General features: G+C 40.8%; 1 protein-coding gene across 6 annotated transcripts in view; it reads left to right on the forward strand.

Annotated features, from left to right (window-relative positions):
• GBF1 (golgi brefeldin A resistant guanine nucleotide exchange factor 1) overlaps positions 1-24,297 on the forward strand; it is a 516,681-nt gene that overhangs the window by 322,982 nt on the left and 169,402 nt on the right. For all 6 annotated transcript variants that reach the window (XM_033940425.1, XM_033940426.1, XM_033940429.1 and 3 more), the window contains 3 exons: positions 429-569; positions 4,915-5,003; positions 7,126-7,328. In XM_033940425.1, coding sequence (XP_033796316.1) covers positions 429-569; positions 4,915-5,003; positions 7,126-7,328 — 433 coding nt within the window. The remainder of the gene's footprint in view (positions 1-428; positions 570-4,914; positions 5,004-7,125; positions 7,329-24,297) is intronic.

The following is a 24,297-nucleotide window of genomic DNA, read 5'->3' on the forward strand; positions in this document are numbered from 1 at the left end:
TCCAACATGGAAAGAAAACAAGAAACAGACCATCTGAAGAATAATCGCTTTAATTAGTGTACTCACAGGAAGTGGTGCCCAATGTGGCTGCGTTATACCAGACTTGCCTGCATCAGGGGCAAAACACCAAGCTAGTGGCAAATAACAACTTCCACCAGTGCTGAAAGGAAAGATCCTGGGTTCATTACAACTGACAATCGATTGGTCTGCTTCTTGTTTTCTGGACCATAGTCTGTTAGTTAAATCCAAAGTTAGCCAGATAACGTCTTTGATTATTGATCTCTAAGGCTTTACTCCTGTTTTTTTTTGTGAGAGAAACTTAATTCAGTCTTAATTTGCCCTGTCTTGAGACAAAATGTATCATAGAAATTAATATTACTTTCTTAGGTAACTGAGATTTTCTTCCTCCTTTCTCTTGCATAATGAAGACAGCGAAAAACATTTGACAGAGGGGAAAGTACCAGTTGTTAACTTAGAGCCATCAGGGGCTTGTCCACCCACTAGTGGGCACCTTATGGCCAACAAGATGAAACTGGGACGCCAGGATTTGGGAGAAGTTGCTGAAATAGGTAAAACAGCTTGAGTACTGTTTTATTTTTTGACTATAGCTATTCTTGAGCTTGACTTGGTTGATATGTCGAGCCTAGGTTTATGTTCACTGTGGACAACAATGTTCAGGTTTTTAAATTATTGACTCTCTTTTAGAAATAGAAAGCTAAATGGTTGTTATGTGTGTGTGTTTATCTTTTACTAAGTCCCTCTTTTACTTTTACTAAGGTGCGCTAACCGATTAGCTTGCACTGAACGCTAACGCATGCATGTTAGTCTACGGACGCGTTAGCATTTAGTGCGCTCTAATCAGTTAGTGCACCTTAGTAAAAGAGGGGGTAAGTCTTTAACTACTTCCTACCCACATTGTCCACTATGGTTGTTCCTGCTTTATGCATCACGCATGTGAAAGAAGAACTTTTGATCACTCCAAAATGCCCCTTTTCCTTTCAAAGGAACACTTTGGGGTTTGTTGTTTTGTTTTTTTGGGGGGTGTCAGTAAATATGCATAATATATGTCAGAGTATGACACTTTGTAGAGAGCTGCTTCAAATATTAATGCTTGCAACCATTTCAAAATGATTGTGGGTGCCAAACAGTGTAAATTACCCTCCATGGATACAAAGAAGGAGTTTGTTTTAACACTGACATCGTCTTTCCCTGATAAGGCAGTATTATTATGGAACATGTTACTAATTCATCTGTTAGCTAGCAAGGTTTTCAGAGCCATAGTTATTATTTGAATATGTGTTTTGAATTATGAAATACCTAGGTTTAATTATATTTCCTAGGCTCTTGTGCTGTAATCCATATCGAACCAAAATAAATTTTGAGGAATATAAAAAATATGATGTAATACTAGGGGTGCTTAGCACCCTTTGGCACCCAAAGAGTTGGTTCGTCTGTTTGCAACAAAGTGTGATTTATGACGATGTAAATCAGTGTGTGGGTGGACTTTGGGTAAAGTAGTATGGTTGTCATTTTAATCCATTTTAAAGGTAATAAATAGATATTTTAAAAAAACAAGGAAAGGATGGATCCTCCCTTATTCTGTAATCTAAAATGTAAATTGCAGGAATGCTCTGATCTACCCATGACCCCCCCCCCCTTTCTGTAACAAACGAGATTCCTGTGCTTCTCGGCATAAAACCAAATATCACTTCGTTTTCATCTTTTTACATCTTCAACAACACAAGCTCTTTTTGGACATTATAATATTACGTCTCCCAAACCGAAAGGTACAGCATTTGTGGCCTGAGTAGTTCTTCTTGGTAAGAAGGCTATTTTGTCTGCTTGGATATCTTCAGATTCTCCATCTTTTGCTCATTGGCCCTCCCTTTTGATTGTGCAAGCCTCCATGGAGCGTCAATATTTGTGGACAAAGACTCACATCAAGGTCACACTTTTTGTATTATTTGGGTACTAGTGACCTGGATTGGTCACTGTGAGAACGGGCTGCTGGGCTTGATGGACCATGTGGGATCCCTTAGAGGGTTAAGCCAAGGGAACCTGTCACCAGGAGTGGGATCCCTAGGATAGTAGACTTGGGGGTGGGTCAGTAAAGTGGGCAGACCTGATGGGCTTATCTGCCGTCATCTTCTATGTTTCTATGATTAGAGCGGGCTTAGAACAGAAATTTTACAGCAATAACATTTTACAAAACGTCCGGGGCACAATTTGGACATTTTGTGCTAGATCTGTTTTTAAAACGAATAAGGGCCAAAAAGGTACCCATCTTTTGTCAAAGTATCGTATTTTTCAATGAGGCTTATCCCTCATTCTGCTGTATCATTAGCAGTCAGTTTGGATGCCCGATTCCAAAGTTCCTTGAAAACTGGATTGTCAGTCCATTCTGTGGGAAGTTTCTTTAGGAATATTTTCACTTTTGTTTTATCCTCCTTCAATCAAGAGATCAAAAAAATGACTGTGTTCTCTGTGTTAATAAGACTTTCAAAGGTCACTGTTTCCGTTTCATCTGTATTCATGAGATGTCATGGAATGTCTGGAAATGGTGAAAACTGTAAGTTTTGTGCCGTTCATAGTTTTGTTTCTGGTGCTATTTTATCATCAAAAAAGGCAAGTGCTGCTAGGTGCTCAGACAGAAACCATAGATGTCTGGAAATGGCTGTGAGCGCCTTGTTTTTAACAGTTTTATTTGGATGTGTGTTGAGAGTAAACAGCAGTTCAATGTCATTGTATGGAGCCCTAATTCCCATTGGTACTTCATTCCACTGTCAAACGTACACAAGACTAACAAACAAAACCAAGTCAGTTACATTGCTGAGTTGTGCTGTCATCTGAAACGTGCTCTGAATGGGAATAATTTCAGTGCGTAAATCCCAGATGACAGACTGACTTCCCAAGGAGCCAATTTTCGGGTGCAGATTGCAAACCAGATAACGCCAAACAAACTAATTATGCAGTCACCCACATACACAACAAACAATCAAACAGTGCATGCTAGGGTGACCTCTGAATATTGTCTAATCAAGCTGAAATTTGACACATGAGTAAGACATACCAAGTGGACAAAACTAAGCCTTGTGGAGACGAGATTTGACAAGGTTGATTTTTTTTTTTTTTTTTGCTTACTACTGTAGAGACCACCCTAATGGAGGGTTAAGTTACTCGCTCAAGATCACAAAGAGCAGCAAAGGATTTGAGTCGGACACCCCTGTTTGTCAAGCCTAGTGCTCTAACCACTATTCCGCCACTCCACATATGCACATATCGCTTAAAAGTTGGTGCTATGTTGCGGTGCATCTACTTTCTATGCGTGCATATATCTGTGCAGTTTTATAAAAGCCATGTTTAAAATATGATTTACAAAGAGAAAATGCTTTATAAAATGACCCCCAAAGTAGGCAAGGGAAAAGGGCATAGGCAATAACATCAGTACAGTTTTTTGCAGCCTCAGGTATATAATTTATCACCTTTCTTTCTACTACTAAGGATTAGTGCATTCTTACCTCTTTGCTCCTACAATAGCATGTAGTCCTTTCCTGATCCTTCATATTCTGTCCACCAGTAGTATACATATTCCTGCCACCAGCCCACTGTTACAAACTTCTTTTCATGCTATTCAGTGACCAGCCTCTGCCAACTTTTGCCATGTAGTGCTCCTTTGATTCCCCTCCCCTCGGGAAGGAAGTCTGTGGCTTTATTTCATTCCACACTAGCATTAGACATGGGGCCTCTTCCTTCTTCCACACAGGACTAACAGTATTTTTTCTGCTCTGAAGTAGAAAGTGAAACCTCCAAGTTTGTCTCTGCTGACATTGTGTTTAAGAGGTGGACTGATGGCCAGAAGGATGGCGACAGGGATGGCACTTAACACCCTAGGCAACCACCTGTGTTGCCTGGAAGTTACTTCAGCCCTTTCAGAAAGAGGATCTTAAGGAGCACAGTAAATTAGATGGAAAGGGTTCATGGAGTTTAAGAAAAATAAAAAAAATTGTCATCACCATCTTTTTTTGCTGCATTCCTTGCTTAATTATTGAAAACAATCTTAGTATTTTGCTGCTATAAATCTTTTTCTAAGATATCGAATGCCGATTGTAATCATATGGTTTCATGAAATTTTACTGTTAAAAGTAATAATGAATAATGCAAAATCAAAATTGGTAGAATATACCTAGGGCCTCTGATTTTACTTTAATCTGATGAATACTGATGCAAAAAATCTAACACAGGTATATAGGTTAAAGACCAGGAAAACACCACTTCCTTTATTATTCTCGTACCCTTTCCCTGACTTTTCTTGTTACCTTGACTCAGTTTTTGTGCCTGTTTAAACTGACACTACCTAAGTGACCCAAGTGTTCCTGTTTAATTCTATTGGAAAACATTAAACAGCAATAATACCTATGGTGCAAAAACACCAGTAAACAAACCCTAAGTAGCTGAAAAACAAACACCTAAATTTATCATTGTCTAAGACCAGTTGCACTAAATATACCTACTTTAGTTGTATTGAAGAGTATAGGTTGTTTTTTGTGTTGTCTTTGTACCCATTTGGTTAGTTCTTAGGTGATCATAGTTCCACTACTGTGCCCATGATGTATTTTTTCTTGTCAAAATACTACAGACATTTGCCATTGCTTCCTGTAGCTCACCACATCCAGTGGTCCCTCATACAGTTACTTGCTAGACCTGACCCTGCTTAGCTTTCAAGATCTAACACATGTACGCTTTCCAGGTGGTGTGAAAACAAAGGGTTTTATTGAAAAATTATTAAAACCATTTCTGCTAAAGCAAAAGATTCCCTGTTGACTAATATGAAATTTCTGTATTTAGACTTTAGATCCCAGCATTTGCCAAGACATAATTCCTCACTTTGCTTACTTCTACCTTTTTATTTTCTAGCTGAGAAGACAGTGCCAAGGAAGCCTCCACGTTTTAACTCCTTCCTGCCAACTGTTCAGGAATTAAATGATATTAAAAATAAAAAGAAGGTAAAGTGTCTCATGTTTGTGAGGCATGGAAGTTTGTCTGACAGATTATTATCATTAGTAGTGTAAAAGTAGAAGCAGTGCTTCATTTAACTGCTTTTTACTTTACATTAAAAAGTTGTCTGTTGACAAAAAAAGTTGAAATATGCAACTTAGATTCCTTTTCATGTTTATAATAATCAATTGTTTCTCTTCATTAAAAGTAGTATACTTTGTCATCATACATCAAGCCTTTTCTTGAAAGAATAAAATCTGTAACTATTCTGTCCTTCACTCTCTCATGTTTACTTTCTCTCCTTCATTAGACTATTCAGAATTTTGGTGTCTGTTAGGCCCTGGGAGTTCATCAGTAAACTCTGTTTTAGCTGTCTTTGAATTTGCTAGCATATAGTTGTTATATATGGGAAGCTTATTTTATGCAGTATATAGGGTTCCCACCCTGTTCTACCAATCCCCACCCCGTTATGCCCATGCCATGCCCCAGCCTCATCCCTAGTCCTGCCCCCCTCAGCCTGCTCGTCTCAGTAGGGAGGGCATCCTCGCATTCACAGATGCCCCTCCTGACGCAATCTGATTTTCAAAACCCGGGCAAAGTGCTGGGTTTTGAAAAGCCATCCAGACGCCAGGACATGTCCTCTAAAAAAAAGACATGTCCGGGTAAATCCGGACAGCTGGTAACCCTAGCAGTACAGATGTTCTGTCAGAGGTTTACAGATATACAAGGTTTAAGTAAATCAGTTTTTAAGGGTTTTGCATCAGTGTTGACTCTCTTAAAAAAAAAATTAAAAAAAAGAATTGGAAATAATTTGGATTTGTATCATTGTCACTCAGTAGATGCTCCCCTACATCAAAACTAGTATTTAGCCAGTACTCAGTATTTTACAAAGGTTGCTGTCTTTCATATGAGAAATTACATTTAAATCCAAAGTTTTTATTTTCTTCTTTTCTTTTATTGTTACTCTTCTGATATCTCCCCTTACTAGTGCTTAAGAAGGGATGGGGTGTTTAATGATTTCCTGTGTCTCTCTGTTGTTGTTTTGTGAATTTGTATGATCTGTGCCCTGCTTTATGATTTCCTGTTTTGTAAATTGTTATAAATGTTTTTTTACTATAAATCCCATGAGACTTTCTGCAAGAGTAAGGATGTTAATCCTTCTATTATTGCATAATACTGACACTGACTGTCCCCTTTGTTATTCTGACATTCCTTTGTAGGAGAATACAGACAACTAAAAAACACAATTGTCCTGTTCTGTGATGATCTGTTGCATGCCAATTATAATGTAAAGTGCTCTTCATAGCAAAAGACTGTGGAAACTGATGTTACTGATGTAGACTTTATTAGTATAGATAAATCAATAAGAACATCCACAACTTGAGGTAGTGAAGAGGACCCAACAAGGTCTGTGTTTTGACCTAATAGTTTTCCTCAGGGGTCCTATAGATATGAATTAATTTAACTAGATCTTCCTTCAAATGCTCTTCATAAAACATTCAAATAAGTGATAATGTTGAACTGATGATGTGAAAGATACTACGGTCCAAGCAGCATGCATATCTGGTTGTTTGTCTGAATGCTACTGGGAATATAGTCTGGAATAGATGCCCTGCTGAACAAGGGCACGCTAGGCCTGGAACTTAGTAGTGTGAAAAGATTACGTTGAGACCACTTTATTAGGGATGGAAAAATTGTATTTCCATTTTACAGTACCAGAACTGAAAACTGTTTCCACCTGCAGAGAGGTTAGATTTGATAACCAGTAAGTAGAGCAGAAGCTTCTGGGTGGAGGAGGAGGTGCACAAGAACACCTGTAATCAAAGCAAAACAGTAGGTCTTGACAAAAAAAAACTCCAAAGAAGGAACAGGAGGCCATTTTAGCAATAGGGAGAGTAGGTAGTTTTCAAATAGCCCTTTTACCCAGATTATTCAGGGAGAGGTGGGGTTAATGATCATTATTACTTGGGGAAGGAAAAGAATATAAAGATTTATTGGAAATGGGGGTGAGGCACAAAACCGAAGGTTTGCCTAGGATGCGTAATACACTTGCATCAACCCTGGATTATTTTATTATTTGGTACTTTTGTGTATCTGAATTCAAAGTCGTATATTTTCTTGCTTTTTCAGCTACTCATTACTGGTACAGAGCAGTTCAATCAGAAGCCAAAGAAAGGTGTGCAGTTCCTGCAGGAGAAGAACCTGCTGACAACTCCCATGGACAACAATGAGGTGGCTCAGTGGCTTCGTGAAAACCCCCGCCTAGATAAGAAGATGATTGGCGAGTTTGTGAGTGACCGTAAAAACATGGATCTACTGGAGAGTTTTGTGGGGTAAGTGTTATTTTCATTTTTAGTTCTTACTACTGGGACTTTTACAGTGGTGCAGTGGTTTGTGAGACAGGGTCATAGGTTTATTTTGAGACTTATCCCATTTTCTTTCTGCCTCTCAAAGATTTAGCAGAAAAAAAAAGAAACTGGCAAAACAGTGTGGAAGGCTGGTTCATTAATTCCAGTCCACCGACGTGGCCACGTTTCACCCTAAGGTTGCATCAGGGGTTAAAGCTAAAATACAGCTATTAAAAATAATCACAAACACATAAATAACAGTAATTCATATACATTATAAAAGCAAATATAAAATTATAAATAACCAATTATCAAAATCATAAATAAATCATACATAGAAACATGACAGCAGATAAAGGCTAAATGGCCCATCCTTTCTGCCCATTCACAGCATCCACTACCTCCTCCTCTCCCTAAGAGATTCCTCGTGCCTATCCCATGCTTTCTTGAATTCAGACACAGTCTCCACCACCTCTGCTGGGAGACTATTCCATGCAGTCTGGTCAAGCTTTAGTGGGTGAAAGCTGCGTTTTCCTCCCTCCGTTTTTGCATGGATTTGTGGAGGTTGAGGTCTCAGTCCAACTTCGATCCGACTGGCAGCCTGAAGATCACAGCTGGAATTCGATTGGCTTAGCTGAGGCAGTATTTTCTTGTACTCAGCTTTTTGTCAGTCAGGATGGAGATATCCTAGATCAGTGTTTTTCAACCGCTGTTCCGCGGCACACTAGTGTGCCGCGAGATGCTGCCTGGTGTGCCGCAGGGCCGCCGGGCCCGGAGCTGACAGGGGGCCCGAGGCAGGGGCGCCAGTAGCTCGCCAAGGCAAAGTGAGTCTATCACCCAGGACTCACTTTGTCTTGGCGATCTAATCTATCGAGCAGATAAGTCTAATTCTCCCCGACGTCAATTCTTTAGTCGGAGAGGAAGTTCGGGCCAACCAATCGCTGCCTGGCTGGGCGGAACTTCCTCTCCGATTGCAGAATTGACGTCAGGGAGAGCATGCGTCGGCGTCGGCTTTGGGGCCTGTTATCCATTGGTGGGTCCTGTTCCCCGATGGCAGCGGCAGTGGCAGTGGCTTGGGGAACAGCAGGGAGAAAGAAAGAAAGGGGGCAGGCAGGGAAACAGAAGGAAAGAAGAGAAAAAGAAAGAAAGGTCAGGGAGAGAGGAAGAAAAAGTTGGGGGAAGGAATGAGGTGTGGAGGAGAGAAAGCATACAGGCTGATAGAAGGGAAGAAAGATTGGATGCACAGTCAGAAGAAGAAAGTGCAACCAGAAATCACCAGACAAGGTAGGAAAAATGATTTTATTTTAAATTTAGCAAAGTGGAGGCAGTATTACCACAGTTTTCAAAGGAATTTGCCCAAATAACTTAATAGTTAACTGGGTAAATTCCCAGAGATGAAAACTTCCCTTCACTTACTATGCACAGTTCTGAATTTATATCTGCTGTCTATATTTTACAATATGGTCACCTTTTACTAAACCGCAATAGTGGTTTTTAGCGCAGGGAGCCTATGAGCGTCAAGAGCAGCGCTGGACATTCAGCGCAGCTCCCTGCGCTAAAAACTGCTATTGTGGTTTAATAAAAAGGATGGAGGGTATATTTGTCTATTTTTGTATGCTATAAAAACCAAATACAGAGAGAGACTGAGAGCTGTTGACGAAGAGCTACGTGTGTGTCTTTCTTCGATTCCAGCCAGAATATCAGCTTTGTGTTCAGCCAAACAGGCCCAGGTTTCGCACTGAATAAAGTATTTTATAATTTTTATAATTTTTATTTTGTAATAAAGTAATTATAAAATACTTTCTTTGTGTTTATTTGATTCCTATTCAAGAGAATTACTTTATATATAGTCAATATAGGCAGAGAGTTAAATTTTTTAACATTTTCTAATGGTGGTGTGCCTCGTGATTTTTTTCATGAAACAAGTGTGCCTTTGCCCAAAAAAGGTTGAAAAACACTGTCCTAGATCACAGTTCTTCAACCGCCGGTCCGTGGATCGGTGCCAGTCCGCAGAAAATTTCTGCCGGTCCGCGCAGGGCCGGCGAGATCCAGTCGGCAGTTAAATTTCCTGCCAACTGCGGCAGTAGCGTACTAAGGGGGGGGGTCCGGCCTAGCCGTTCAGTCCCCCTCACCCCCGAAGGACCGCTCGCCCCACTGACCTTCCTGCACCACCTATGAAGCAGCCCGCAGCAGGATCGCGATGTCAGCGATCCCTGAGCTGCTTGGGTGCTGCTTCCTGCGCCACGGTCCCACCCCTCCTCTGATGTCAGAGGAGGGGAGGGACCGCGGCGCAGGGATCGCTGACATCGCAATTCTGCTGCGGGGTGCTTCATAGGTGGTGCGAGGAGGCCAGGGGGGCGAGCGGTCCTTCGGGGTGGGTCGGGGCATCAGGCCTTCAGGTTGGGGCAGGCGGGCAGGCAGGCTTTCAAGGGGGAGGGGGGTGACAGGCAGGCAGGCAGGCAGGCAGGCCTTCAAGGGCGGAGGCAGGCCTTCAAGGGGGAGGGGACAGGCCTTCGGGGGGGTGCAGACCTTCAAGGGGGAGGGACAGGCCTTCAAGGGGGGGGGAGGCAGGCCTTCAAGGGGGGACAGGCCAACAAGGAGGTGGGACAGGCCTACAAGGGGGTGAGACAGGCCTTCGGGGGGGTACAGGCCTTCGGGGGGTGCAGACCTTCAAGGGGGTGCAGGTCTTCAAGGGGGGGGGGACAGGCTTCAAGGGGGGGACAGGCCTTCAAGGGGGGGACAGGCCTACAAGGAGGTGGGACAGGCCTACAAGGGGTGGGACAGGCCTATAAGGGGGTGGGACAGGCCTACAAGGGGGTGGGACAGGCCTACAAGGGGGTGGGACAGGCCTACAAGGGGGTGCAGGCCTTCGGGGGGTGCAGGCCTTCAAGGGGGGGGACAGGCCTTCAAGGGGGGGACAGGCAGGCAAGCCTTCAAGGGGGGGACAGGCCTACAAGGGGGTGGGACAGGCCTTCAAGGGGAGACAGGCAGACCTTTAAGGGGGGACAGGCCTTTGGGGGGGACCCTGGTTTAGAAGTACACGGAGGGAAGGGGGTTTTCAAAGAGATGTGCTTATGCCAAACTTTGGGGGGGGAAAGAAATAATGGGTCTGAAAATAGAGGAGAGGGAGAGAGATGATGGATCATGGGATTTAGGGAGGGAAGGAACAGAAAGGGAGAGAAATTGGACAACAGGGATAGTGTGGAGGAAGGATAGAGATACTGGATAGGAGGGTAATTGGGAAAAGAAAGGAAAAGATGGTGGACTCTGGGTTGTTGGGGAAGGAGGGAGAGATGCCGGATGAAAGGGTAGTTAAGAAAAGGTGGATCTGTGGAGGGAGATGAAAAAAAGGAAAGATACCAGACTTCCTGGGGAGGGAAGGGTAATGGAAAGGGAGGACAGAGTTGGCAGATGGATGGTTAGCATGCAGAAAGAAGAAAGAAGGAGACCCTGGCAAGCAAGTTATCAGAAGAAAACCAGAGCCTTGGACCAACAAGATTTGAAATATAACCAGACAACAAAAGGTAGAAAAATTAATTTTATTTTCTGTTTTGTGATTACAATATGTCAGATTTGAAATGTGTATTCTGCCAGAGCTGGTGTTGGACTACAAACGTGAGCTAGGATTTAACAGAGAGAGGAAAAGTCCTTTTTGTTTCTTTATTTTATTTACACCACAGCGCCAGTGTGGTTAGGAGAAGCCAAAGGGGGTGAAAAAGCTATAAAACCCACCAGGATTTTTGAAAAAAATCACCCAACTGGGCAGGAAAATCGAATTGAAAAACCAATTCAATAGGCTGAATCGAATCAAAAATTTTTTTCCTGAATCTGGCAGCATTAGTTTACGCTACTGTCTTAGACTTTAGGACCTGGGATTGGGGAGAGATGGCATCCTCAGTACTTTATAATGCAAGTGAAACGAGGATTTGGTCAGACCTTTGAAGGGTCTGCAGAAAAAAATATTGTATAGGCCGGGGACATGAGACAGCAGAAAATGGGAACTTTTCTTCCTTCTATTTTTGTGAATGGAAAGGCTGAGGATGTCAGAGAGTTCAGTTAAAATGTGTTTTATAAAGTTTATAGCATAGCTGGCCTACCCAGTGAGGTGTTCCTAGTGGTAGTGGTGGTGGTGGCAGCATGTCAATGTGTTGAGAGGAAGAGGTGGTCTGGGAAATTCTGCTGAGCAAACTCCGGGCCCATTTCCACCCCCCAGTTAGTCCACTCCACTCAACTGGTTCACACACTGAGTGGGTCTTTGGGTGTTATTTTGGGATCTCTTCCAGTGGTTTATCAGTATCTCCTTCTGGTCTGAAGTAGGCCGCTGTCTAGGCCTACCTCGTAATGGAGACTCCACACACTATATACTGGTTTCAATAGGTATACATTTATTAACAAATAAGTAACAGCTTACAATTTCAAATTATTCAGCATATAATGGAACAGATGTGATCCTCAGGCCTGAGGGTCCTCTGATGTCTGTTCAGATTACTTCTGCTTATAGGCCTGGTTTTATACATTTCTTGGTGGTCAATACCACGTTAGCCTAAATCACATGATACATCTTTATTGGTTGTTTTTCTTATACGTCAATACATAAGTAGATTCATTTATTGGCTTATCTATTTGTGTCATCTTATACGTCTGTTCAGTTTGCCGTAAGGCCTAACCCTTTCCTGCAAATGTCCTTTTCCCTTTACCATATATGCAATTCCGAGTCTGAAATTCCTTTTCTGCTGTGGTAACACATGATATATCTTGCTAAATAATGTTCTTGAGTACTCTGTTTTTCTGACCATGAGCTGTGTTCCTCTTTGCATAATATCCGGCCAGGTGCCATGCATCGGAATTTAAGTCTTGTTTCTTACAAGTTTTTGCTTACCATAGCTAACTCAGAAACAGAACATTTCTCAATCACTATAGGCCAGCTGGCAAGTGGGTTATGAAATATCTTTTACAGTTCATATACTGATTTATTAAAGCAAGAGGGAGGGGAGGGGGTTTTTCTCTTATGAGGTCTGGTTACTTCACCTTTATCCAAAGGACTTGTTTTGCTTCACCTGTATCTCACCAGGACTTCTTCTTCTTCTCATCCTCGGTTCCCTCTCATCCCCTCTTCAAAGCCCCTTCAGGTGGCTTTGACATCCGGATATTCGGTCAGAAGGTAGATTGTGTCAGTGATCATACAGCACAGGTATAGGGCCACGTACTTGAAATTGTATATGGTAAAAATGAAAAGGACAAGTGCCCACCCATACTATACTAACCCGGAACAGAACAGCATAACATGTCACAATAAAATTATTAATACAATGTGATAATATGCAATCAATAATTAGGATAATATGCAATGTAAAAGTCAGGTAGGCATGACTGCAGAGCTTACACAAGTGTGTTAGAAATATCAGAATAAAGTACTGACGTGGTGGTGGCTCTTGGGAGGGGAAATCAGCTATTGGTGTTTCATAGGGAGGTGCATCAAAATCAGCCAAGTCAAGATTATCAAAAATGTTGTGTATGGGTCTGTATAGGGGTCTCTATTTCAACATTTGGGATAGTTCGAGCAACTAGGCATCTGCAGGGGTTCATAATTTAATCTGATACGTTTTAATATATTCTCCTTTTATGGTTTAATCCTGTTATGAGCATACTACATCCAAAAGGGATGGAGGGATAAATTAACAAGTTAGATTATTTCCATGCTCTTCCAAAATAGCTGGGATCAGTGCAGACTCGACTGGGTCCAGACGCCAGGGGTGAAAGTCCAGGTAACCATATCAAATCTTACGTCATCATCCTTCAGCTGGGCTCATCACTTCTTCTTCACTGCAGTTCTCCTCAGTTTAGCAGCAAGAAAGGGGATGGAAAGAATCTGACTGGAAGGGAAAATAACTAGGGAGCTATTGTGGGAGTCAAAACAGGATGAAAATGCATAAAGTCACAATCAAGAAAAACACCCAAATCTTGCAATAGGGCTGTTAGAAATAATTATCAACACATGAAAAAATATATATACTAATACTGCATGAGTCCATAAAAGAGTTAAAGTGCAAATTAATAAGTCCATAATTAAAGCTGTAGAAGTTCAAGGTCATAAAGGTCATCCTGTCTTTGGTAGCAACAGTCAGGAAGTCTTTGCTGGTAAGTCTAGGCGCTTTCTCTGGTAGCACGATCCTTCCTTTGGAGCTCATCCGTCATCAGGGTTTCATACGGCTGAAAATTTTTCATCGATGATATTTCAAATAGCATTAGTCCATAATTATGTAAATAAGTCATTAATTAATTAAAAGGGTGTAAACACGGATTCTCATGTAGCATACAGCTTCCTCTGATATGGCAATTGTCTTTGTGAAGTGATACACAATTAATAAGGCAGAAATATCTGTACTGTATATATCATCTAACTTGTTTCCAACAATACCTGAGCAATATTACTAACAGGATAAGTACAGCGTTAAAAGATAACATACAAAAGAAAACAAAAATTTATCTGCTTTAATTCAAATAGACTAAGGTCTAATATATGTAATGGCTGAATTATATTTGTCAGCCTAAGGGAATTATAGTTACAATGGCATATGATGTTCAAAGGACAGGAGTAATATGCTAAACATAAATATGAATTAGCAAAGAGTCAAACCCAAGCAACAGGATGGCTAAGCTATAGCCTTAGACATATTAACACATAGGTTGTATTGAAACATACTAAAATAAAGATGATAAACCCTAAAAATTAAAATAAAATAGGATTTATGGGAGAAATGTCCTTCCCATGGGATTCTATCGAATCATGGGTTCAATTTTGTTTGACTCACTAATATTGACTTTCACTAATATTCAATCAGCAAAAAGAACTAAACTAAAATATTTTTGAATTCCAATCAATAGGACTAGACATTTCCTTCAGCAACTTATTAGAAAAGTTCTTAAGCAACAGTTAGAACCATTTTTTTAAATAAAGCCAAACGCTGATTGTATTGTATTAAACCAGAAAGTATTCCTGCGTGTATCAGAGAATATATAAGAAAAAGAGTAAGTAACATTTCTTTTACAAGTTCCAAGAAAAGGCAGAGAGAGAAAGACTGCTAGAAGTTTTTCAAAACTGTTATGATAAGTAAAGGAACAATAGTTTTTTCTTTTATATTGCTAATTATATTGAGTACTCATAAATAGAAATCTAGCAAAGTCATAGTTGTTTAGCTCATAATATATTTCATTAAGGGAAAAAACCAAACAGAACAATACACATTGCTTAAAGCTAGACAAATAATTTTTCTAACAAGAAGTGAACAACTTTTAATGGGTTAACATTATAGAATATGTTTCTTTGTTGGAACACTCAAAAACTTGGCTTGGGGCTTAAGAAATAAAAAGCAGAAGTTATTCTCACTTCGGTATGTTAGCACAACATTAATTAATATTACCATTTGGGATAGGAGTGGATCATAAGAACCCTATGCAATATGTTCCAATTATTGTAGAGACATGAATAATGAAAAAACAAAAAGAAAATAGCAACTAATAATTTCAAGTTAAAGAAATAGAGCACTACATTTCCCAGTGTCCTTAAACATAGACACATCAACCAGGAAATAACTATGTATGTTTGTGTAACGGAAAAAGAAGAAGAGGAAGCATAACTCATTTCTTAAACTTTGATCACAGACAAAGAATAAGGTTTGAAATCGTTGTGGTGAGTAGTGAAAAATTAAATCTTCTTTCTTTATATTGATAATTATAGAGAGCGCTCATAAATGGAAATCTACTCGTATTTCCAAAAACACTGAAGTTGACACATGTCATAATACAACAAATAATAACTCATGTACTGGAAAACGGACCAACATTAATTGCTAGCAAGTATTAAGGTAGCCCCCCTCTTGTATAATTTTTTATATATATATATATTTTTTTTTAAATAGAGTACTCATAGAAATCATTCGGTGTTCTCTTCAAATGCACTGTAGTTTTTCCTAACTCTAGAAAACAAATGATCGTTAGTAATGGGAAAAAGTGAGTTGATGGGAAATGCCCATAATAAAAATCCAAGACCTAGAAAGACAAAGGGTACGTTTATTTTTACATTGCCAGTTATCATACTTAATGCCTGTCAGTTATTTGGTTAGACATAATCACCTGTCACGAACCCTTCCTATCTACGTACACAAATCCTTCCTATAAACTTCAATAATCTGCTTATATATTCCCTTCATTGCCAATCTAACATAACACTTTCTATTGACTTCCAGTATTTGTCTCTTATCCCTTCTTTCCAATACTGTTTGTCTTTATATATAAAAACAATAGTGATCTCAAATCTTTTCTGTAATTTTGTTCTTCTCTTTCTCAAAAACAATCCTTTATAATCCAGCAAACTTATATGAAATAAATAATTGTTTTAATGAAAGCTTATGGTAACATTGAAACACAGTTAAAATATATACTTCCTCTTTCAGTCTCATTCAATCTCATCCCCCTCACTCCCCCCAGTTTTTTTTTTTTTTTTTTTTTGGTTCGTGACCACAAAAGAACAGGAAACAAGAACCACGAGAGCAATGCTTTCGCTTTCCCATAAAGTGCCATATATTACACAGGCCAGTACACAAGCGACAGCTAAAATGTAAAGCAAACAGCATAAACGGAAGAACAAAGGAAGCCATCAGACAGCATGACAAGCTGAAAATATTACAGTAAAACGCAGACTCAGAGCTGTACTAAGGCTAGAAGACCCTCTCTTGTCAGTAGCAAAAAAAAAAAATGAACCCATAAAAGCAGAACTAATAAGCCAAAACCCATACAAATAGTGACCACACATGATAATACCACTTACACTAATAAAATCCAGGAAGACAACATATCAAGCGTAAATAAAGAAAGCTTGGCAAGGCAAGATGGTATGTCAGGGAAAGCAACGTCATAAGCAAGCAGTATGGTGACATCATAAGGGGCTAGGTAACACAAAGCACAATGCAGAGAAGAGGTGTATACTTTCGGCTCAACCATGGTAGGAAATATGGGGGCAGAAGGAGGAACAGGATTGTCTAAGCAACGGCTTAACAGAAGATCGGTGAAAAACCAACGGCAGATGGAATCACGAGGGAACAGGCAAGAGAAAGAAAAACTAGGGCTAGAGGCACAAGACAAATAATCATGGCTAGCACTGGCAGCCAGAGAAGAATAAAACAGGGGGATTCCTAATGTCAGCAAGAGTAGCGGGAGAAATCAGACATAATGGGCATGCCTGTTCAAGATGTGGTTTCCCGAGACAGGAACACTGCAGTTTTCCCTGACTCTAGGAAACAAAGTAGTCATTAGTAAAAAGAAAGAAACATAGGTGGCAATATTAAAATCCTGGACCTATAAAGACAAAAAGGGCATATATTTATCTCTTGTGCAAATACAGTTTCTGCCTTCTTCGTGCATTATCTTTCGCTGATCTCCAGTAATCTGTTTATAGTGTATGCGAAATCCGTCTGTGATCAAAAAACAAAAATAATTTCACCTTTATTCACCCCCCTCTTCACAGCTGTTGAAATGGAGCTCAACAGTTGTGAAATAACCTAAGAGATAGCAAATGGTGTGGCTAGTTTGGCAAGCCCCCACAGTCCACCTCTCTGGGCAGCCCACCCATCTGGGTAGCCCACCCCTCTGGGTGGTCAATAATATACAAATCTACAGGGAGAAATTGTGATGGTAACAGGAACGGAGGAGCTTGTTTGTAGGTCAGACTAATAATGTATGTGTAAGAGGGGTTTATAGCCATGGGGCGCTTCCCCTCTGGATTCCCTTTAGAGGCTTATTAGACTACAGGAATAGATAAAAATTAGGATGTGGAGCCGATCACCAGTGAGACGCTGACACAGAAAGTTAGTGTATGAGTCAGTGTCTGGTTGTGATCACAGACGAACAACGATGTGTGTCCCTGAACCCCTGTAGGTCATGTGCAATGACCCTGGGAAAAGATATCAGGACTCTCATGGAGAAGAGAGGCTGAGAAAGATAGATTCGAAGACATATATTTCATGGGCGTTCAGTAGAGATTACTGGCATAAAGACCGCCCTCAAAAATATGCCTGAACACCAAGTATGCACCAGCCGGTACCAGGAGGAAAATTTAGGAAGAACGAGATAAAAGAAGTCAGGCATCAGTTCCCCAACACTTATGATAATGAGGGTTCACAAAGATGCATGCTGACAGAAAATGGATATATATATAGATAACAGTAATAGGTCAGATTTAGAGATTATTTACCACAGAGATATATATAGGGGACTGATTTCACATGGCACCAACGATGCGAATGCAGAGAAACATCAAAATGTAAGACAGTGGATTCATAGAAGCATCAAAATACAATATCACTATACAATGTAATATTACAAAATGGTTAACCTGTGGACAGAAAAATGGAAGGCCAGGCGTTATCCGAGCAGAGGAAAGAATTCAACCAGCAATTGAATCAGTGTCTGTACCAAGGAAAGAGTTTGGAGAAGAAGTAAACATAAGATTTACACAGAGATAAAGTAACAACGGCCGTAAATATTGCTCCACTATATATGCTATCTTAGCTTCGTGTCCCACTAATCATTATATTATGCTGGTTACTCTAACACCAGTCCCTTATGCTATGTTTGCTACCCCAGCGCCAGTCCCTATATTACGCTGGCTACTTTAATACCAGTCCTTACACTACGCTGGCTATTCTAACACAAGTCCTTATACTACGCTGGCTACTCCAACGCCAGTCCTTATACTATGCTGACTACTCTTACGCCAGTCCTTATACTATGCTGACTACTCTAATGCCAGTCCTTATACTATGCTGACTACTCTAACGCCAGTCCTTATACTATGCTGACTACTCTAATGCCAGTCCTTATACTATGCTGACTACTCTAACGCCAGTCCTTATACTTTGCTGTCTATTCTAACGCCAGTCCATATACTATGCTGACTATCCTAACGCCAGTCCATATACTACGCTATGCTGCGTTACCCCCTGGTTCCTGTTTGTATTAACTGAGTGCGCAGGACCAATAGGACAATTGAGGATGGGAACCCGGTCCCGGGCAAGGCAATGCAGAAAAACCGCTCCAGGGTCCGGGACCATCCAAATTTGACACCAGTGAGTCCTACGTAAAAACAAAAAGGAAAAAAATTAGTGCTGAAAAAGAAAATAGTGTATAAGGCAGAACACATTCAATTGCTGGTGTAGAAAGGAAATGAAGGAGAAGTGCGGTATAAAAAGGGGAACAAGATAAAGCAGGCAACACAGCAACTCTGTAAAATAAGGAAGTTCATTGAAGACAATGCATAAGTACAGAAATAAAACCCAGAATCAAACTTTTGGCCAAAAGTAATGGAGAGGCAATCTGACAAGCAGATTTCATGCCTGCAATCCAGTGAGGTCGTTTAAGGCTCGTGTCCTACGCAGTCGTGGGTCACCATTGAAGTAGGCCGCTGTCTAGGCCTACCTCGTAATGGAGACTCCACACACTATATACTGGTTTCAATAGGTATACATTTATTAACAAATAAGTAACAGCTTACAATTTCAAATTATTCAGCATATAATGGAACAGATGTGATCCTCAGGCCTGAGGGTCCTCTGATGTCTGTTCAGATTACTTCTGCTTATAGGCCTGGTTTTATACATTTCTTGGTGGTCAATACCACGTTAGCCTAAATCACATGATACATCTTTATTGGTTGTTTTTCTTATACGTCAATACATAAGTAGATTCATTTATTGGCTTATCTATTTGTGTCATCTTATACGTCTGTTCAGTTTGCCGTAAGGCCTAACCCTTTCCTGCAAATGTCCTTTTCCCTTTACCATATATGCAATTCCGAGTCTGAAATTCCTTTTCTGCTGTGGTAACACATGATATATCTTGCTAAATAATGTTCTTGAGTACTCTGTTTTTCTGACCATGAGCTGTGTTCCTCTTTGCATAATATCCGGCCAGGTGCCATGCATCGGAATTTAAGTCTTGTTTCTTACAAGTTTTTGCTTACCATAGCTAACTCAGAAACAGAACATTTCTCAATCACTATAGGCCAGCTGGCAAGTGGGTTATGAAATATCTTTTACAGTTCATATACTGATTTATTAAAGCAAGAGGGAGGGGAGGGGGTTTTTCTCTTATGAGGTCTGGTTACTTCACCTTTATCCAAAGGACTTGTTTTGCTTCACCTGTATCTCACCAGGACTTCTTCTTCTTCTCATCCTCGGTTCCCTCTCAGGTCCAAGGAAGGAAACTTTGTTATCCTTAGCATTGACCTACAGAATATGTTTGTAACAGCGCTGCTTGTGTGGCATTAGGCTATGTAGTGATCGAAAGAAAAAACCAGACCTTTGCACATTTTTGCACTATATGGTGGGTGTATGAGGAGATTCACATTTCCTGCACAGCTAAGTCCATGTGAAGTTACCTTGTGCTGTATTTGACATCTAGCAAGATCTCTGTTTGAAAGGAAAGATCTAAACTTAAAAATGAAGTGGTAAAAGCAGATAGTGTAGCTGGTTTTAAGAAAGATTTGGACAAATTCCTGGAGGAAAAGTCCATAATCTGTTATTAAGACATGGGGGAAGTATCTGCTTGCCCTGGATCGGTAGCATGGAATGTTGCTACTCTTTGGGTTTTGACCAGGTATTAGTGTCCTGGATTGGCTACCATGAGAATGGGCTACTGGGCATGATGGACCATTGGTTTGACCCAGTTAGGCTGTTCTTATGTTATGTTCTCATCTGTAGGGGCCTTTGTTTTCACTTCTTATTTTAATGTATTTTTTTTCTGGGAACTTATCAGTGTTTTTAATAATGGGAACAAAAATGGAAGAGAATTAATGTGTGTGGGGTGAGGGGGTAACTAATTTCTTCAGCTGAAGGGGAGTTAAGATGGCGTCTCGTCGGTAACCATGCTGAGGAAGGCTACTGTTGGAGATTACTTTACTTCTGCTGTTTAAGCGTTCTGAATTACACTAACATGGGTAAGAGAAAGGGGAAAGTAAGGACTTACCCCTCCGAGTCCTCTCCTCTTCCCCTTTCCACCATGGAGAGATTCGTAGTCCGAGCAGCGAGTATCCCCAGAGCGGGTGCTGGCGAAGGGGCGGCCTTACCCGAGCTCAATGTCACGCTGAGCCCGGAGGAGCGACTTCCACCCTCTGACCCAGGCATGGTGATGCTGCCGGAACAAGCGTTGAACACGCAAGCTATGATTGGCGCTGCGGATTGCTCAACGGAGGAGGGTCGTATCCGGAGCATGAGAGGAGAAACCAGTTTGCTGGGAGACAATATGGGAGCGAGTTTTGAGCTCCACCTGGATACTGAAGGTGCCGTAGGAGGTGTAGAGGAGAGGCACGGAGAGAGTTCCAGGTCTGAGAAACTTGGTCAGCGGCAGGATATTGGTGAGCAGCAAATTACACCTTTGGTTAAACCTCCCCATTTTACTTTAGACTCTATCTGGGACGCTGTAGCTCGCTTAGAGAAGATTTTCATTGGAAATAAGGCTTTGGTGGACAATTCCTTACAAGACTGTAAAACACGTATTGTCATCCAGGAGGCAAAGAATTTTGAGCTTGAGAAAAAAGTAGAGGAAGTTCAACAAAGTTTTAAGGATATAAAATCTAATACCTTGATTTATGGACAAGGTATGACTGGACTGAGGAATAAAATGGAGAAAATGGAGAATTATACCCGTAGGTTGAATCTGCGTTTTATCAATTTTCCTCAATCCAGGACTTTAGCCCCCATTGAACTGCTTAAGAAATATTTGATGGAAGTTCTGGGGGTTCCAAAGGAAACTGTGCCTCCATTTTCTCGAGTCTATTCTATGCCGGGGAAGAAACGACAATCTTCTTCCCAAGGAGAACTATCGATGGACAGTTTAAATGTAACACAACTATTAGAAACATCTTTGGAAGAAGAGTGTATAAGAGCCACACTCCTAGTTACATTTGTTTTTGAATCTGACAAGGACTGGGTGATGAGAATGTTTTTCCGTAACTCTGATAAATTGTTTTTGGGAGGAAAAATTTGGGTTTTCCCTGATGTCTGTATAGACACTCAGGAGAAAAGGAAGCAATTTTTGGCTCTACGATCTCAGGTGATAGCCCTAGGTGCTCATTTCTTTTTGCGTTTTCCTTGTAAATGTTTAATATTATATGAGTCAAATAGATATCTTTTCTTTGATCCCAAACAATTGGAGGCTTTTCTTGAGAATAAGCGTAAAATACAGGTATCGGGTCAGGGGGAAAGAGTATAATTATTATAATAATTATTAGTAAGTGGAAGATTGTAGTAGTTTAACTGACGAGACGTTGTCATTGTTGATATTATTGATTTAATTAAGTTATTTTCTTTTTCTGAGATGTGCCTCTTTTTCCTAATCCTCTCCCCAGCTTTAATTGAGGACTTATAGAGAAAGTTGCTATGAATATATTTGCTTTTTGAATTTCAATGGGAAATAATATTTAGTGGTTTGTTTTGTAATTAGCAATATGCTTTCTATTTCTTAATGCATTTTTATGTTGTATGTTTATTTAAAATTGCATAAATAAATAATAAAAATAAATAAATAAATAAAAAAAAAATTTCTTCAGCTAAATAATTCAATCCACCTCAAACAGACATAGGAGAACTCACGCACCATTCACACACCCTCCAACCAAAAACGTCAAAAGAAAAAAACTGTTCGACAATCTCCTAGCCATTCGAGCTGCAACACTCGACCCCCAACTCTACAACCTATTGACCTCGACCACAGACTACAAAACCTTCAAAAAGAAATAAAAACCCTTCTTTTCAAAAAACACATAAAACCGAACTAACACAATCAGAACTGTCCCAAGCATCACCTGCAACTACTCCATATGTACTTCTGATGTCATGACAATTCAGACATTATTTATGTTATGTTATGTTTGGAATATAAGAAAATTTTCACTGCCTGTTTCTATTCTGACTATTTATTCTGTTTCATGGTCATTACAAAAAATATTTTTTTACATGGGGGGGTGTCAAAAAATGATGGGCCCCAGGCGCCACATACCCTAGGTACGCCACTGGACTGCGGTTCCTCCCGACTAATGTTCCTCCCAGCCTCAGGCGATCAAGACAGGCTGCCAACGTCGGGGCTTTCCCTCTCTGAGTCTTGCCTGTTAGGAAACAGGAAGTTGAAACAAAATAGGCGGGACTCAAAGAGTGAAGGTCCCGATGTTGGCCGCCTGTCTTGATCACCGCCCCTGCCGAGTTGCTGAAGAGGGCCGCGGGGAAGTCGCGAGTAGAATGGAGAGAGCTTCAGATACAGGTGCAGGTGGAGGGAGATGGGCAGCGTGTGCGAGCAAAATCCTGGGGAGCCTTCACAGTGGCTGTCTCCCCTCCCACCAGCTCTCCTACTTGCCAGGGCAGTGATTTACCGGCAACTTCCTGCAGGCAAGTACTGAGAGCTGCTGGAAGGGGAGGAAGCCACTGTAGGAGGCTGGGAAGCTGCTGGATAAAGAGAGAGCTGTTACTGGACTTGGAGAGAATTAGAAGGAGAGATGCTGCTGGGAGGGGAGAAGGGAAAGGGATGGGAAGAGAGTTAATGTTGGATAGAGGGAGGAGGGAAGGGAGAAGGAAAAAAAGGAAGGAGGGAAGGGAGAAAGAAAAAAGGAAGGAAACAGCTGGCAGGGAGATTACAGGAGGGGAAGGGGGTCAGGGTGGAATGGAGAGATCAGATGAGGGAAAGGGGAGAGAGAGGAATGAGAAAGTAGAGAGACATTGATGCTGGAAAGGGGGTCAGCAGAGAAATGAGAGAGGGATAAAGATGCTAGATCTGGTGTAGGAGAGATAAAAATGAAGAAGGCAGTGAAGCTGGAATGAATGATGTAAAAAGGAGAGAGGAGGAACAGGCTGGATGGACAGGGAAGAGGGGCATAGAAAGAAGTCAGATACATATGGAAGGGGGGAGAGGGCAGACATTGGGTGGAACGGGCAGATGCTGGAAGGAAAAGAGTGAAAAGAAGATGAAAGCAGAAACCAGAGACAACAAAAGGTAGAAAAAATTAATTTTATTTCTATTTTGTCATTAGAATATATCAGATTTGAAATATATATCCTGCTAGAGACATAACTGGGGATTGCAGTATTCTGTTAGCATGATATTTCTATGTAGCATTCTATAATAACTTGGCTTGTTCAGTTTTCTTGATAGTAGAGGGGATATATGTGAAGGGGAGGGGAGACAGGGGTTTTGTTGGTCCGTGCTCTGTATATTTGTATTTATAAAATCACAATTGTTCAGAATATTGCTTCTTTTTATACTTTAATAAAATACGTTCAATATAAAATCATAATTGCGGCTTGTGCAGATGGGATCAGATGGTTTGCGGGGACCGAGCTCGCAGAGATGGGGCGTAAACGGAGTTTTTAAATTTTAGTCCTAGTAGTTTGCCGGTCCACAAAATAATTCTTTTATTTCTGCCGGTCCACGGGTGTAAAAAGGTTGAAGAACACTGTCCTAGATGATTATAACCAATTCATTTTCCACAATTCTCTTAGGGTTATAATCCCAATGTTTTTCTAGTACACACTGATGATGTAATGTTTTTTAGAGTTTTCAGTGAATGAGATGTGCCACCTTGTTGTGCCTTTCTGTGTAAACATAAGAGCATAAGAATAACCTTACTTGGTCCGACCAATGGTCCTTCTAGCCCAGTATCCCGTCTTCATGGAGGCCAATCCAAGTCACAAGTATCCGGCAAAATCCCAAATAGTAGCAGCAGCCTATGCCAATGATCCATCAGCACCTCTCAGCTAGCCATAAAATGAGCAAACATACAGTGCTGTTTGTGTGCCAACAGATGTCCCTCACTTCAAAATCTGTATTATCACAAATGTAAAAAAACACCATTCTTTGGTGGTGTGAAAAGATAATGCTGTTTCTTTTTAACCTTTCAATCAATAGTATGTTT

Source organism: Geotrypetes seraphini, chromosome 4 (assembly GCF_902459505.1).
Source record: "Geotrypetes seraphini chromosome 4, aGeoSer1.1, whole genome shotgun sequence".
NCBI lineage: Eukaryota > Metazoa > Chordata > Amphibia > Gymnophiona > Dermophiidae > Geotrypetes > Geotrypetes seraphini.